The following is a 17,304-nucleotide window of genomic DNA, read 5'->3' as shown; positions in this document are numbered from 1 at the left end:
CCTCTTCCCCAACTAATTAGCCCCTTTTCTCCTTTCCCAATCCTCCCCCATGATTGGCTGTGTTCCAGGTGGAAGTACCTAATAAATCCTTGACCTCAAGGAGTGTGGGGTGAGCTTGCATCAATCAATCAGTCATGCAGTTCTTTGAACAGTGTTTGGAACATAGTAAGTGCATAACAAATACCATTATTATTATTATTGAGTGCTTAGTATGTGCAGAGCACTGTACTAAATGCTTGGTATAGTACAATGCAACAGAATTAGCAGACATGTTCCCTGCTCATAGTTTACATGACCACCATATTATCACTGTGGCAAGCTCATCACTCCTCAACCTTTTCCTTTTAACTTTCCCATCACTGTTGACACCACCACCCTACCAAGGTAGTTTCCAAATGTAGTTATAATAATTAATAATTATGGTATTTGTAAAGCACTTACTGTGTGCCAGGCACTGAACTAAGTGATGAGTTATCATCTTGACACTTTTCTGTCATTTATCTCCCATATTCAGTCAGTTTCTAAACCTGATTTTTTTTATCCCTCTGCAATATTTTCTGAATTCACCCCTTCTTCTCCATCCTTATGGCCACTACGTTGGTACAAATTCTTGTCCCCTCCCAGCTAGATTACGGTAACAGCCTCGTGACTGTTCTCCCTGCCTCACGCTCCACCTCTCTTCATTGTAGTCTGTGTTTTCCTACTTGGATCTTCTTAAAATGTCATTCAGTATACGTTGTTTCCTCAAAATCCCTCAGTGGCTATCCATTTCTCTCTGCATTTAAGACAAAACTTGTCATTATTTGGTTAGCGCTAACCACTCTCTTCTCCACCTGATTCCGGCTCACACTCTTCAGTCCTTCTGAATTGTACCTAGCTTGTGTCCAAGACATTCCTTGGGCTTTTCCCCTTCACCACTTTCAAAGCCATTCTTTAAAGCCACTCCTGGAGATAGTCCCCAATTAATCTGCGCCTTTCTGGTCATGTCATCTCATCAGCTACCTTACCACTTCCTTATTTATATTTCTCTCTCTGTTTAATCTATCTACCTACAAATGTTTATATATTGTTTGTTTTTGTTTTTATCATTTATAGCTATGCTTTCACTCCTTTTCTTGATTGTTTGTAATTTGTCTGCTTGTTTTCCCCCATTAAATTGAAAGCTCCTTGAGGACAAAGTGGAGAGGTAGGTTCCTAAGCATCTAGTACACTGCTCTACACACTGCAGGCCCTCAGTAAATGTTGCTGCTGATAAGCACCTTTTCTGTGCTTGCAGTAATTGGCTGAGGTCATGGCGGTGTAGGTTCCAGCCATTTATTACTGAGAAAAAGCGTCTAAAGTATTTATTTTTGAGGCACAAATGAAAATTAATATTTTGAGTCCTCCTGCTTTGCACCATGTAGTTGAGATACTTGGGCTCTTATTCTGAAGGCTCAGCAGTGGAGTTTCAGACATGGGAGTTACTGATTATCATGAACAGTATTTAATGGCCTGAGATCTGCGGGAAACTCTACTGGGAACTTGGAAGACAGTCAATCAGTGGGAGAGTACAGTGTAACAGAGTTGGTAGACACATTCCCTGTCCACAAGGAGCTTACGGTCTAGAGGAGGTGACAATATAAATAAATTATGGCTATATACTTGTGTATTTGGTAAGTGACGAGCCCTAGTGGATAGAGCACGGGCCTGGAAGTCAGAAGGGGTTCTCCCTTCTGCTCCCCCACTTGTCTGCTTTGTGACCTTGGGTGGGTCATTTTAACTTCTCTGGGCCTTAGTCACCTCATCTGTAAAATGGGAATTAAGACTGTGAGCCACATGAGGGACGTGGACTGTCTTCAACCAGATTAACATGTTTCTAAATTCAGTGCCTGGCACAAAGTAAGCACTTAACAAATACCATTAAAAAAAGTGCTTTGGGGTGAATAAAGAGGGCAAACCCAAGCGCACAGGCAACACAGAAGGGAGAGGCAGGAGAGGAAATGAGGTTTTAGTCAGGGAAGGCCTCTTGGAGACGTGCTTTTAATAAGGCTCGGAAGGTGGGGCGTGTGATGGTAAATCAGAAGTAACAAGTATGATCCCTGCTTATCATTGCAGAACATAAAATTTGAATCGGGAAGTCAGCCCTAAAAAGCCCAGGTAGATACACCCGCTTTTCCTGTAACGCAAGAGTTGCGTTCTTGTAAGACCCTTGTACAGGAGGAGTCATATGCTTGCATAAAACAGATTCTTCTAAGGCCATTTCGTTCTGTAACGGACAGATTTGTAGTGGTGAAAGAGTGGTCCTTAATTCAGCCACCGGGTGCTATCCAGAAGTGAAAGCAAGTATACTGGCAAAACTGGATGTAATTGACTCACAGATCTGCCAACCTAGACAGTATTGTACTGGGCACTACCTAAATAGTACTATTGACTTCAGTGCCATTTAATTTTAAGAAAAACATTGGGTCTAAATAACAACCAGCTTTCAGATTGACACTTCCGAAGATCCAAAATTGAAGCCCTAATTTTGTAGATTTTAAAAGCAGAACAATTTCCAACTAAAATGTCCTTGTAACGGAATAATATATTTATTGCTAAAATGGATCTGAGCACTCAGCCTTGATTCGTCATTCCCGAAAATAGTAACGCCTTCATCTAGTGCCTTTTTTAGTTAAAAAAAACTATTTGACTATCCTAGAAATGTGACTATCCAATACATCTAAATCAAGTTTTATGAGGAGAAAAATGGTCCAATAGGATGTTTATTAAGCACTTTTTGCTAAACACTGGGATAGATAGAATATAATTGGATCTCTAGACTTTAAGCTCCTTGTGGGCAGGGAATGTGTGTACCAGATTTTGTTGTAGGGCTTACTGTGTGCAGAGCACCGTACTAAACACTTGGGAGAGTGCAATACAGCAGAGTTGGTAGAGGTTCCTTGCCCATATGAGCTTACAATCTAAAGGGGGAGATGGGCATTAATATAAATAAATTATAGTATATAATTTATAGATATGTACATAATTGTACTCTCCCAGGTGGTAAACATCATGCTCTGAACACAAGCTCAGTAAATCCCACTGATCGATTAGATAATGTCACTTCTGTCCAGTTTGGGACTCAAGTCTGAGACAGGAATCTTATTTCCATTTTACAGAGGAGACTGAGGCACAGAGAGTTTATGTGGCTTGTCCAGTAACCCAGGTCAGTGGCAGAGCCAGCTCTAGAACCCTGGCTGTCTTCTCCCATCCTTTTTTTCCACTAGCTCACTGTAGCTTCCTTAATTTAAATCCGTACCTTTGGGATTGGTTTTCTTCATCTGAGGCACACAATTCCTTTAAGAATTGTGCCAAAATTCAAATCCTCACCCTCTGCAAAACCTTACCCGTGGTGTGACCGATTTTCACAAGGAAATAGTGATTGGAAAATAAAGCAAATGTTTCGACTATAACTTAACATTACATTTATGTTCATTGAAAATGTCTGTGATAAATGCAAATATATACTAAATTACATTTCTTAGTTTTCTGTTTTTCCTTCCACAGTTCGAAGCTGCCTGGGCTTTAACAAACATAGCTTCTGGAACCTTTCTTCACACCAAGGTTGTTATTGAAACGGGAGCTGTTCCAATCTTCATTAAACTGCTTAATTCTGAGCATGAAGATGTACAGGAACAGGTAATTACTTCTGTATGTTTTTGCTTAAATTATTTGTGTAGTCTTTTTCTGATAATATTACTATATTAAAGCTACTTTCTGTATTGAATGTTGAATATGTGCAAAGCAGTGTTGTAAATGCCAGATATGTATAATACTCAATCCCTGTCCCCCAGGGGACACACAAACTAGAGACTATGTATTTCAGTAGAAATGAGATATTTAGGATAGATTCCTTTTTTTTTTTAAAAAATTATAGCCAGGCTATAGCTACTTCATTAATCAATCAGTGGTATTTATTGAGTGCTGTGTGCTGACCGCTGTACTAAACACTTGGAAAAATACAATACAATGGAATTAGTAGATATGATCCTTAAGCACAAGGAGCTTACAGATGTCAATTAATGGTATTTATTGAGCACTTGCTGTGTGCAGGGTCCTGTACCAAGCGCTTGGGAGAGTACACATCAAAATAGAGTAAGGATGGGGAAATAGAGTACAATAATATTTACATCAGGACTGTGGGGCTGAGATGGATAGTCACTGAAGTACTTTTTTAGTGACATTAAAATAAGGTAATTAAGGCCTTGGAAAACTTCCTAAAAGAAAATCTATCTGGGCTACTTAAGGAACCATATTCATGCTTTTAGCATTTCACATCATTGATAAATAGGTAGTCAACTTTTTTCATTTTGTAAACATAGGCTACAGAAAAATATTAGGAAGAGGCACTTGTAAAACTTCTTTTGTGGAGCAGGAGGGGAAAATGGATCAGGAGTAGTTATTCTCATAGATTAGTAATCTGATAGGTTTCATCTAAAAGTCTAAATAGCTTTTCAGGTCTCCATTATGGCATACTGAGGGAAACATTGAAAGTCAAGAGGGAAGATGATTTCCTTGCAAGTTTCTTGAAAATCGATTATTTAGAATATTAATTAGCTTGGCTACCTCCACATATATGGGGGTGTTCACTGCCTAGATTATTCCTATATTGGCAACATATAGGTAACCTGGATAAAAGAATGGTTTCTGACCCTCCTAGATTCTGGAGCATTAAATACTGTTAGTTCTGTACCCTAATTTATACATCTATTGTTTAAGAATCAGGTGCATACTGTTTGTGTACTGCTGTTCCCACTGTCAGAGGACCTGGGAGTCCCACTGTTCCCCAGCTCCACATACTGTTTACCACTCTGACTTCAAGGCTTCTGGCTTCCCATTTTTATCATCTTAGCCTGGTGGAAATCACCAGCTTTTTGCAAATTTGCCAGAAAAATAACTCTGCCCTTTTTCTGCTTCCCCCTGCCCCCAAACAGGCCCCTGGGTCCTGGTCTATGGCTTTACCGTTACCCCTTGCCAAACCCCCAAACTAAGACTTTTCTCTCCCCATTCCATCCCACCCCACCCCCCTCTATTCTGTTTCTTTTTTCTAACCACTGCTAGGTTCCTTGTGGTTCCTGCTTTCCAGGGCTGCAAAGCTAGAGGGATGTGGAGATCAGTGAGGTAATGTAGGAGGGAGAGAGCTGATTAACTAGTAATAATAGTAATAAGCACTTTGTGCAAAGGACTATACTGAGTGCTGAGAGAGAATATATAGGCGGGAATTAACCAAGGTCCCTTTCCCTCAGGGGACTCATAATCTGAGAATTCAGGTGGGGAGAAGGGATTGGAGACTGACACATCGAAAGTGATGAAAACATTAGAAAACAACACGGACGAAGGCAGAGAATAGCCTCAAAGTCTCAGCGGGGTTGGAGGAGGCCGAGGATGTATCGGGACAGCTTTTATCCCCAGCCCAGGGTTGCCGGAGCATGCTGGGAGCAGGGGCCCTCGGTGGCGGGAGGGAAGGTGACAATCACGGTGCTTTTCTCAGTGATGATGGAAGGATCCAAGAGCATGTGGGATCATCTTTTAATCACTAGCCTGGTGCACCTTGACCGTACCGGAAGTGGGGAGTCTTGGCGGCAGGAGAGAAGGCAGTGGTTTCTGGAGAGGGAAAGAGAGGCAGGTTGGCCATTTTTGCCATCCTCTAATTTTATGCATCTACCAACTCTGTTATGTTTTCTACCATGCGCGTAGTACAGTGGTCTTCACACAATAAAAGAGTAATAAATACCATTGATTCCTCAGTCTCTAATGAATAGGTAACCCAAAGAACAAATCCAGCTTTAAGCCATAGCAATTTGTGTTGTTTGATGCAGTGTAAGGTTATTTAGCAAGTCAGGAGGTGACTCTGTCGCTGTAAAGAGCTAATGATCTGAAGCTGGATCTGCTGGCCCAATGGAGAGGTCAAGAACGGAGCATCACTGAAGCTTGGTGTCCAAAAGCAGAAATCCTCAACTTTTCCTTTTTTTAAAAAAAATATGGTATTTGTGAAATACTTATCTGTCAATCATTTATTCTGTGTCAAGCACTGTTCTAAGTTACAGGGTGAATTCAAGTTAATTGGGTGGAATACAGTCCCCATCCCACATGGGACTCGCAGTCTAATGAATCCCTATTTTACTATTGAGGAGACTGAGGCACAGAGAAGTGACTTGCCCATGATCATATAGCAAGCAAGAGGCATAACTAGGATTAGAACCCAGGTCCTCTGACTCCTGGCCCCATGCGCTTACCATTTTGACCCACTGCTTCCCACACTGCTTGACCTTCCCTAGTTCTTTGTCTTTCTTCAATTCTTTGCTTGCACCTATTTTCATTCTTGCCTTCTTTCATCTCATTAGCTCATTCTCTTCAGGGTCTTGTAAGGTCTCACATCCTCCCTTTCTCTTCAAATGTATCTCTTCCCCACCTTATTCCCCACCTTCAGTATCTTTCCCATTCTTCATTTCCTCCCAATTTCTTCCCCTTTCCTTCACCTCCAGCCTTTCCTCTGTTTTTTCTTCCTGACCTCCAGCCTCTCCCTAGTGCCTCTCCCTTTACCTCCAATCTCTTTCCCTTAACCCCTTACTTCACCTCCATCTCTGATGGTATGTTCACCCACCAAGTCTCCCCTTTGTTCCCCAGTCTCTCCCCTCTCAGCATTTACTTCCCAATTTTACTGTTTCTCCTTTGTCTCTAATATCTTTGTCCACATTGTGTAATTTCTTCCTGCTCCTGGCCTCTCTTTGATTGTCTTTACCCCTCCTCTTTGCTCTTCAATCTCAGATCTTTCACCTCCCGTTTCTCTTTCTTTTCTCACCCTTACTATATCATCCAGTTTCCTCACACTCCCCATTCAACTCTCTCTCTTGCCCTCATTCTCTCCCCTTTCATCTCCAATCTCTTCTTTTACACTCACTGACCCTTCCTCATCCTCTCCTCACTCTCTGATTCATTCATTCAGTCGTATTCATTAAATGCTTACTATGTGCAGAGCACTGTACTAAGTGCTTGGGAAAGTACAGTACAACAGTAAGCAGACACATTACCCTGATCTTATCCAATTTCTGCCAGATCCCTCGCCCTTCACCTCCAGCATTTCTTTTCACGCCCCTGATTTCTCTCTCATCTTTTTTTTCCCCTCATCCCTAACTTCTCCCCTGTTGCCTCCAATCTCTTCCCTGTCCCTTGGTCTTCTCCCTCATATCTACACTTTTGATCTTTATCTCCATTCTCACCCCATCACTTCCAGTCCTTCCCAGTTCCCTCCCACTTTCTCCGGCCTTTCCACCAACTTTTTCCAGCCTTTCCACTAGCAACCCTTTTTGGTTGCCCTTTTAAAGCCCTCCATCCCAGCACTAGCCTCTGCCCCCTCACCTCAAATAGCTCCCTTCATCCTGAACTTCCCCTCCTCCATATCACTTCTTTGGCTTTTGAGGGTTCCCTCTTCAGCCCACGTTCCTCCTCCTTCCCCAGCCCCATTCCCTTTATCAGTAATCTCCCCACCACCTCCTCCTACCCTTGTCTCGACCTCCCTCTTCTGCTCCCTTCCCCTTCCTTGTTATTACACTCCTCTCCCACCTGGCCTAGTGTCTTACAAGTGCTGCTAAGGAGTTTCTGTTAGATGCAGAGGTGAATGGGCAACTGTTAGAGGCTTTTGGGGAGTGGGGTTTGGACTGAATGGTTTTTCTGAAAGGTGATACAGGCAGCAGAGTGAAGTGCGGACTGAAGAGAGGAAAGACAGGAGGCAGGCACGTCAGTGAAGAAGCTGATAAAAGTAGTCAAGGTGAGAAATGGATGCCTGGAGACACTTGCTAGTAAATTGGATGGAGAGGAAAGGGCAGATTTTAGAGATGTTATGAAGATAGAACTGACAGCATTTTGTGACAGATGGAATGCACGAGTTGAATGAGAGAGATGATTTGAGGAGAATGCCAAAGGTTATGGGCTTGTGAGACAGGAAGTAGAATAAGGGTTGACTCCAGTGATGGAGTTTGTGTGGGACAGAGTTTGTGTGGGAAATTTAGGAGTTCTGTTCAGGACATGTTTAGTTGGAGGTGTTGCCGGGACATCCAGGTAGAGATGCAGCGTGGCTCAGTGGAAAGAGCATGGGCTTTGGAGTCAGGGCTCATGAGTTCGAATCCCAGCTCTGCCACTTGTCGGCTGTGTGACTGTGGGCAAGTCACTTAACTTCTCTGTGCCTCAGTTCCCTCATCTGTAAAATGGGGATTAAGACTGTGAGCCCCACGTGGGACAACCTGATTCCCCTATGTCTACCCCAGCGCTTAGAACAGTGCTCGGCACATAGTAAGCGCTTAACAAATACCAACATTATTATTATTATTATTAGATGACCTGAAGGCAGGAGGAAATGAGGGACTGTAGAGAAGGAGAAAGGTCAGAACTGGAGATACAGATTTGGGAATCATCCACAAAGAAGTGGTAGATGAGGCTGTGGGAGCAAAGAGATAAAGATGAAGGTAATGTAAGTTTATAAACAAAGCTGTTTATGCCATCATTAGACCACTGGTCTATCTAGACTAGCATTCTGGTCTTAACAGAAGCACTAACGGATGCTTGGAGGATTGCCCCTCTTATAGCCATCTTTAAAGTTAGGAAAGTATCTTTTAATACTCAATAACCCACTGTGAACCCACTGTTTATTTATCTAAAAGGAAGGAATGGCGAGGTTTGATCGGAGGAGACTGAGCAATGGAAGTGTTGCAGGACTTAAAATTTGAAGATTATTTTGGAATGGGTATTAAAAGGTACCTACTGTAATAATTCTATTTGGAGTTAAAAAAGCCACTGATTACTTTTTCCAGATGTATCTATGTTTTTCCTCCTGATCCCACTATTTGTTTATTTGTGTCTGCCTGTCTCCCCTATTAGATTGTATACTCCTTGGGGGCAGTGACCCATATCTTTCACTTCTTTTAAATTTTCTTAAGGGCCTGCAAGCCCTATACCTAGGAAGCACTAACCTAAAGCAACTAAAGTATCAGTTGATTGATCCTGTGAAAGCAAATTCCATATTTTAGAAATATATGTAAAAGCAAATTCCATATTTTAGAAATAAATAGTACAAATCCAAAGTAATCTCTTCATACTCTGCAAAAAGAAAGTCCTACTATGAAAACTGTCTAGGGAAAATAGAAAAGCCCCGTTAGTCTAGAAGGAAATAAAAATGTGTGTCTGTGTGTATGTGTTTGGTAACCAAGCAACCTCTCTACATAGAAAGGAATGTAAATCAGCCTTGGAAATATTTCTTTTTTGTTATATTAAAACACTGTCCTTGATGAGTTTTGGCTTAAACAGGGAAAAACTATTAATGTGCATTTACTGGGCCTTAAAATATCCTGTTGAAAATTTCAGCTGTTTCAAAACTAACCTGGAGAAGAGTCATGCTCTAAAATGTAAAATGTAAACACTTCAGCTCAGTAAGTTTTAAGTAATGAGTGTGTTTTCACTTAAATGAATATTTTGTGCTTGTTTCTTAAGGCAGTGTGGGCTCTCGGTAATATTGCTGGAGACAATGCAGAATGCAGAGATTTTGTTTTGAACTGTGGAATACTTCCACCTCTTTTAGAGTAAGTATTTTAAATGTTTATTACAGCTAATATATCACATAGCCATTATATGTGTTATATTATTACAATATTATATAATATAATGTACCCCTGATATTTTATGGATAACAAGGCAGAAATCCTCTTGCTTCATTAACTGTATAGAATTTAGGCATTTTAGTCTCCTAAATTTCTCAAGAGGAAGTCTCCTGCCTGCTTTCTGAATTTACCATCTCTACCTGTGCCTCTAACATGATCTAGTGGATAGAACACATGACTGGGAGTCAGGAGGCCTGGGTGCTAATTCTGGCTTTGCCACTTGTCTGCCGTGTAACTTGGGCAAGTCAGTTAATTTCTCTGGGCCTTAATTTCATCATCTGAAAAGTAAGGATTAAGTACCTGTTCTCCCTCCCCCTTAGCCCGTGAGCTCCACGTGGGAAAGAAACTGTGTACAGTCTGTATATCCTGTGTCTACCTCAGTGCTAGGCATAAGGAAGCACTTCACAGACATCATTGTCGTGATTTATGCAAAAGTGTTATTGGGAAGACGTGATTGCCCGGGCGTTTAGTTGGTTCAATAGCCCTGAAATGATAGTTGGCAGACATAAAGTGGACGATTGGGAATTTAGGGACGATGAGAGACGATGTGACGTAGGAAAAATTTGAAGATGAGGAGAGCACTGGTCTATGGACTGTGAAGTGGGAGGGACTTCCACATGAAGGGTAGTGTGCGAGAAGGCTAGTGATGAAAGCTGGGTGCAATGTGAGGGATAGCTTGAAAGGAATGGAGTGAGCAAGCTGGTGTGTATTGGGAAAAGTAAGGGTTGGAGAGAGAGCTGGTGGAGCGCCATAAATCTAGTAGGCATTTCTGCTTGATGCAGAGAGAAATGCAGAGCCATTGGAGGGTTTTGAGAAGTGGGGAGATGGGAGCAGAACAGTGTTTTAGAAAAATGACCTGGGCAGCAGTCTCACATTTTCTCCTGCTTGGATATCCTGCTGGCACCTCAAACCTAAAATGTCCAAAACAGAAATCCTTATCTTTCCACCCAAATTCTGTCATCCCCCTGACTTTCCTATCACATAGACAGCACTACCATGCTCCCCGCCTTACATGCTTGTAACCTTGGGGGTACCCTCGACTCAATAATAATAATAATTATGGTATTTAAACGCTTACTTTATGCCAGGCACTCTGCTAAGCACTGGGGTGGATACAAGTCATTCAGGTTGAACACAGCTCCTATCCCACGTGGGGCTCACAGTCTCAATTCCCTTTTTATGGATGAGGTATCTGAGACACAGAGAAGTGAAGTGACTTGCCCAAGGTCACACAACAGACAAGTGGCAGAGACAGGTTTTGAAGCCATAACCTTCTGACTCCCTTGCTCTGTCCACTATGCCATGATTCATCTCCCATTTCAACCTACATATTCAGTCTATCACCAGATCTTGTCAGTTCAACCTTCTCACTGTATCCTGTTTTAATGCATCTTGCCACTGACTTTTTGACCACACTCTGCCTCTGATCTGGAGCCACCCCCCTGTTTATCTGACAGTCGCTTTCCCCACTCTCAAAGCTTTATTAAAAGCACATCTCTTCCAAGAGGCCTTCCCTGACTAAGCTCTCGTTTCCTCTTCTCCCACTCTCTTCTGTACCCCCCTTGCACTTGGATTGGCACCCTTTATTAACCCTCTCTCGGCCCCACAACGCTTTCGTACATATCCGTAATTTATATTAACGTCTGTCTCCCGATCCCTGTGGGTAGGGAACGTATCTGCCAAGTCTATTATATTGTACCCTTCCAAGCTTCTAGTACAGTGCTCTGCACACAGTAAGTGTCCAATAAATACAGTTGATTGATCAGTTGATTGATTGGAGAGACTAGAGGCAGGGAGGTCAGTGAGCGAAAGGTCAGTGGTAGGAGAATGTAGGATGAGGTACAGCGAGTAGCTTGAGCGCCCCAGGGACACCACTCACACAGACGTTTTGATTGGGTCAGCTGAAGGGCACATCCACCGCTTGTTCCTGTTCTTTTCCCTCCTCTCTCTCCCTCCCCTTCCCAGCCCCAGTTAAAGCCAGGAATGGACTGAGTGCTCAGTACATCCACAGTCTTACAGGAGATGCTCCATATCAGGGGAGGGTTTTAGTCTCAAGGTGGAAACTTCTGCTCCATGGGGGATTGTTGCATTTGGTGACCTGGGATGACCTCATGGTTCATCACTGCCCCCTTTTTCTTGTCTCTGTTGTCTGTTTGATGTTCTCCCCCTTTATTCCCCGCCTCATTCATATACCTATCAAGTCTCATCAGCACAGGCAGCAGGATGGGCTGAACACCCAAGCGCCTCAGACACCCAGGGCTTCAACCTGGGATCACAGAGGGGGCTCCCAGTTCCAATCCAAAGCTTTCTGGAGCTGGAGGGATGGGAGAGGTCATCTGGGGCTAACTATACCCTGGAGGCCAGCAGGCCACTAGGCATCCTCTGAGAAGCAGCATGGCGTAGTGGATAGAGCACGGGCCTGGGAGTCAGAAGGTCCTGGATTCTAATCCCGGCTCTGCCACTTGTCTGCAGGGTGACCTTGGGCAAGTCACTACACTTCTCTGGGCCTTAGTGTACCCTTCTGTAAAATGGGGATTGAGACTGTGAGCCCCAGGTTGGGCAGGGACTGTGTCCAATCTGATTTGCTTGTATCCACCCCAGCGCTTAGTACAGTGGCTGGCACATAGTAAAGGCTTAACAAATACAATTATTATTATTATTAGCCTAATATCTGGAACCAGTGCTGGCTGCAAATTAATAGGTGTCGGTTGGATTTCACCCAGAAAGAGCCCTCGGTTAGATGGGGGTGAAGGGGGGAGGGAAGTAGGGGAGTAGGGGGGCGAAGGGGGGCGTTTGATGAAACTGCGTTAAGATTGCATGCATGAAGAGCTCTTTGAACAGTGACAGGGGATTTAAGGTGACAGCTTTATTTTTCTTCACAGATTGCTGACCAACTCCAACAGGCTCACAACCACCCGAAATGCTGTCTGGGCACTTTCAAATTTATGTAGAGGCAAGAACCCACCGCCAGACTTCAGTAAGGTATGATAGCACTACAGAAATGAAAAATAAGTCTTATAGATAATCTCGCTAAGTATGTCCAAAGTGGGAAGTCACCAGAGAGCAACCTTTTTGATCGTGTACTCTCCCAAGCGCTTAGTACAGTGCTTAGAACAGTGCTCTGCACAGAAGTGCTCAATAAGTATTATTGGGTACTCAATAAATATGATTGAGGAGAAACAATGTGGCCTAGTGGATAGAGCACAGCCTGGGAGACAGCAGGACCTGGGTTCTAATCCCTCTCCACCACTTGTTTGCTGTGAGACCTTGGGTAAGTAACTTAACCTCTCTGTGCCTCAGTTACCTCCTCTGTAAAATGGAGATTAAGACCGAGAACCCCATGAAGGACAAGGACTGTGTCCGACCTGATTAGCTTGTATCTTCCCCAGCTCTGAGGACAGCGCCTGACACACGACAGTAGGTGCTTAAGAATTACCGTTTTAAAAAATTTGATGTCACAATTTTAAGATCAGAAAAAGGATCAAGCTTGACCCTTCTCTCTTCACTAGCTTGTGCAGGAAACAGCCATGAACTGAAGGGAGCTGCCTGGCTTCTTCAGCACTAACAAGGGGGCATAATTAGAGTCCTGCCTTTCTTCCCTCCAGAGTCTCCCTGTCTCAAATTACATGCTCAGAGTACATGAATATAAAGTGATAGTAAAACTAGGACTCATATTGCATTGTTAGATTCAGCCTTTTTTTCCAGTAACACTTCTAGGTTGATATCAAGACTCTCTTAAGCTAGATTGATCAGCAAGAAAGAACTTTTTGTAAAATATAAAGTTTTAAAATATTTATCCAAAGCATTTCCAGTGTGTCTTACCTCAACAAATAAGAGCTCTCCTCATATTTCAGTGAAGCAATTTATTTTAGAATACTTTTACCTAAAAGGCGGTAGGGTTGTTTTTATGGTATTTGTTAAGCGTTTACTATGTGTTAGGCACGTACTAAGCATTGGGGTAGATAACAAGCTAGTCAGGTTGGACACAGTCCATTTCCCACGTGGGGCTCACAGTCTTAATCTACATTTCACAGAGGAGGTAACTGAGGCACAGAGAAGTCATATGACTTGCCCAAGGTCACACATTTGGAAATTCTTTATATTGTAGCTGCAGTGTGTGATTGCCAGATACTATCAGTCACCTCCATTCCCTTCTAGTCCATCCTCATCCCTCTTTACAAAGCTGCACTCTTTATTTTGATATTTGTAATCCTAATATTTTATGAAAACTGTAGATTTTAGGTTTTAGTTGCTAAAAACTGTATGAAGTAGAGTTAAGATTTGTAGATGATTACATAAATGCAGATGGTCTTGGACAATGAATTTAGTATTGGCCATAAATATGCACATTTTTCAGGTGACATTACAGTGTTACATTTCTGAGAATGCTATTAGTGTATATTTTTGAAATTGCAACATGCCCCTTGGATTAAATGGAATTAAACCAAATCATTATGCAAAGTCATTTGTTCCCATAATAATAATAATGTTATTTGTTAAGCGCTTACTGTGTGCAGAGCACTGTTCCAAGCACTGGGATAGATACAGGGTAATCAGGTTGTCCCACGTGAGGCTCACAGCTAATCCCCATTTTACAGATGAGGTAACTGAGGCACAGAGAAGTAAAGTGACTTGCCCACAGTCACCCAGCTGACAAGTGGAAGGGCCGGGATTCGAACCCATGACCTCTGACTCCCAAGCCCAGGCACTTTCCACTGAGCCACGCTCCTGGAGAGGTCTCACCTGGTCAGAGTCCAGCAAGATGAAACTCACTACTTTATAAGCTCAATATGGCAGGGAACGTTTCCGCTCTTGTACTCTCTCAAGCACTTAGTGCGGTCCCCTGCACATAGTAAGTCCTCAATATACCGTTGATTGGTTCCTTGACATACAATCAGGGAAACTTGCATCCCTTATTGAAAAGCTCAGAGCTAGCTTTGCTATCCAACCTAAGGCTGGATGGCACAATCCACAAATAGGAGTTTGACTCTGAACAGAATTGGAAGCTGTTCTATCAAGAAAGTGGCTTAAGACATATATGCCAAGAGGTGCAGTTTTGTTTGTTTCTGACCTTTTGGGGCACTCTGAACTAGCTTCCCTCCCAGCTGTATTTTCATTTTCACCACCTCTTGTCATTCACACGTCTTCTTCATTCCCCATTTGGGTGTCGTCCTGGTTCCCTGTGTCGTTTTCCTCTCGCACCCCCTTGTTTAGCACATAGCAAGCGCTTAACAATTACCATAATAATAATAATAATTGAACCTCAAGCTTCTTAGCACAGCTCAGTAATAAATACTGTTTTTCTCACTAAGCATTCATTTTTAACCAATGAATACCACCCCAACAATTTTCAGAGCTAGTTTTCTGTGATTACAGTCCATCATGATTAAACTATTAGAAAATGGTTGAAAACACAAGTTGTGTTTTTATTCAGCTGAACATTTTATTGTGGACAAAATTGTACTTCATTTACTTACTTGGAAGTAACAGATTACTGGAAGATGTGTTTAAAAATGAGGAAAACTCAAGTCTTCTCTTTCTCCCAGGTGTCACCTTGCTTAAGTGTCTTATCAAGACTGTTGTTTAGCAGCGATCCAGATGTATTAGCAGATGCCTGTTGGGCCCTGTCTTATCTTTCGGATGGACCTAATGATAAAATCCAATCAGTTATTGACTCTGGAGTCTGTCGAAGATTGGTAGAACTTTTGATGTAAGTATGCGGTATATAAATGAATGACTGTGTATCAAACTAACAGATATTCACTCAGTAGCCACCTCCTCTGGTAAACATAGCTCATCAGTGTTTTATGAGTGCCTTCTCTGTACAGAGTAGGAACTAAGTGCTGAGGCTGTAAGCTCGTTGTGGGCAGGGAATATGTCAGTTTATTGTCATATTGCACTCTCCCAAGCACTTAGTACAGTGCTTTGCACACCGTAAGCACTCAATAAATACGATTGAATGAATGAATGCAGTCCCCAGCCTTTGAAGAATTGATTGTATGGTGAGGAAAAAAGGCAGACACAAATAATGAATGTCAGGGGAACAAGGCGGGGAAAACAGGGAACAACAAAAAAGAAAAATAAAATAAACGGATGTGCATATGAGTGCCAAGGTGGCAAGTAGGCATGACGTAACCAGGTAGGTGGGGACACAGTAGAAAGTATAAATGTAATTGGAAGAGCAAAATCAATCAGTGGTACTTATTGAGGACTTATTGGGTGCAGAGCATTGAGCTAAATGCCTGGGAGAATATAATCCAACAGAGTCGGTAGACACGTTCCCTTCCCGCAAAACAATCCAAAAATGAATCAGTGGAACATATAAACCAATATTCACCTAAGCGCAGAGTATGACTGGGATGATCATAGCTACAAGGTGGAGATTAGTCAGAAAATACCTCATGGAGAAAGTGTGTTTTCAGGAGGTATTGGAAGTGGGGAGGAAAAAATGTTTGGTGGATTGAATAGGGGAGGGTATTTTGAAAGGGTGAAGGGAGTGTGCTAAAGGTTGCGGGCAGGATTGTTCAAAGCAAAGTACAGTTAGGAAGTTAGGTAGGGAGATGTGAAGAGTGAGAGAAGAGAAAGAAGAAACGTGGTGAACCCTGAAGCCAATGAATAGGATTTTTTTTTTTGGATGTATAAAGAAGCAAGTCACCTTTAAAAGTGTTTGAAGGGAATAGTGTGTTCCAAATAGCGGTTTAGGAAGACAGTGAATCAGTAATATTTATTGAGTGCTGTCAGTATTCACGGCACTGTATGAGATGCTTGGGAGAGTAGAATAGAATGGGTAGACACGATCCCTGCCTTGGAGGAGCCTCTAGGAAGCAAAATGTGGGACAGGCTAAATAGTGGAGAAACTGGAAGCAGGAGATCAGTATGGGTGGGAAAGATGTGAGCTTTTTAAACCAAATTGCTTCATATGCAGCCTATTTTAAGAGTTAAATATGGAAATGTTGAAATGGTGTATTTCTTCTATCTTTAGGCACAATGACTATAAGGTGGTTTCCCCTGCATTAAGAGCTGTTGGTAATATCGTGACTGGTGATGACATTCAAACACAGGTGAGTTCAGCCTTCTCCTCAAACAAAATTTTTAAAAAGGTACATCTTTTGCAATGTTTTGTGGAATGAATCTTTCATTTTATCTGCCATATATATAGTCCATCAAGCGCAGGATTTGTTCCATGGCCTATGTTCCAAGGTATATTCCTGTGTGATCAGGCATCTGCTCATCTGCCTGAAATCATTTAGGTGAAGTCCTCCCTTGAGGGTTGGAGATGAACTACACACGTGCCTCAGCCATTGTGTAATCAGTCGGATATATTGATCCCTTTCTCGGTGCAGAGCACTGTACTCTGTGCTTGGGAGAGTGCAGTATAACAGATTTGGTGGATGCAGTCCCTGCCCACAAAGAGCTTACCGTCTAAAGGGGAAGACAGACATTAATATAAATAAATTTCGGATATGTACGTAAATGCTGTGGGGCTGAGGGTGGAGCGAATAAAGGATGGAAATCCATGTTGCAAGGACAATGCAGAAAATATACCTCTCCTGGGAACTCAGCCATACGTGTTTGACGCTTAGTACAATGCATCATTGTAAAATCCAAAATGGGAAAAGGTTATGGTCCCTCCGCT

General features: G+C 42.4%; 1 protein-coding gene across 2 annotated transcripts in view; it reads left to right on the top strand.

Annotated features, from left to right (window-relative positions):
* The window catches only part of KPNA5 (karyopherin subunit alpha 5), a 45,017-nt gene that overhangs the window by 10,956 nt on the left and 16,757 nt on the right, over positions 1-17,304 (top strand). For both annotated transcript variants that reach the window (XM_029052451.2, XM_029052443.2), the window contains exons 6-10: positions 3,526-3,657; positions 9,502-9,590; positions 12,551-12,650; positions 15,215-15,378; positions 16,651-16,729. In XM_029052451.2, coding sequence (XP_028908284.1) covers positions 3,526-3,657; positions 9,502-9,590; positions 12,551-12,650; positions 15,215-15,378; positions 16,651-16,729 — 564 coding nt within the window. The remainder of the gene's footprint in view (positions 1-3,525; positions 3,658-9,501; positions 9,591-12,550; positions 12,651-15,214; positions 15,379-16,650; positions 16,730-17,304) is intronic.

This window comes from Ornithorhynchus anatinus, chromosome 2, assembly GCF_004115215.2.
Source record: "Ornithorhynchus anatinus isolate Pmale09 chromosome 2, mOrnAna1.pri.v4, whole genome shotgun sequence".
NCBI lineage: Eukaryota > Metazoa > Chordata > Mammalia > Monotremata > Ornithorhynchidae > Ornithorhynchus > Ornithorhynchus anatinus.
Note: the sequence above shows the minus strand (reverse complement) of the source record. Positions and strands in the feature narration are given on the sequence as shown.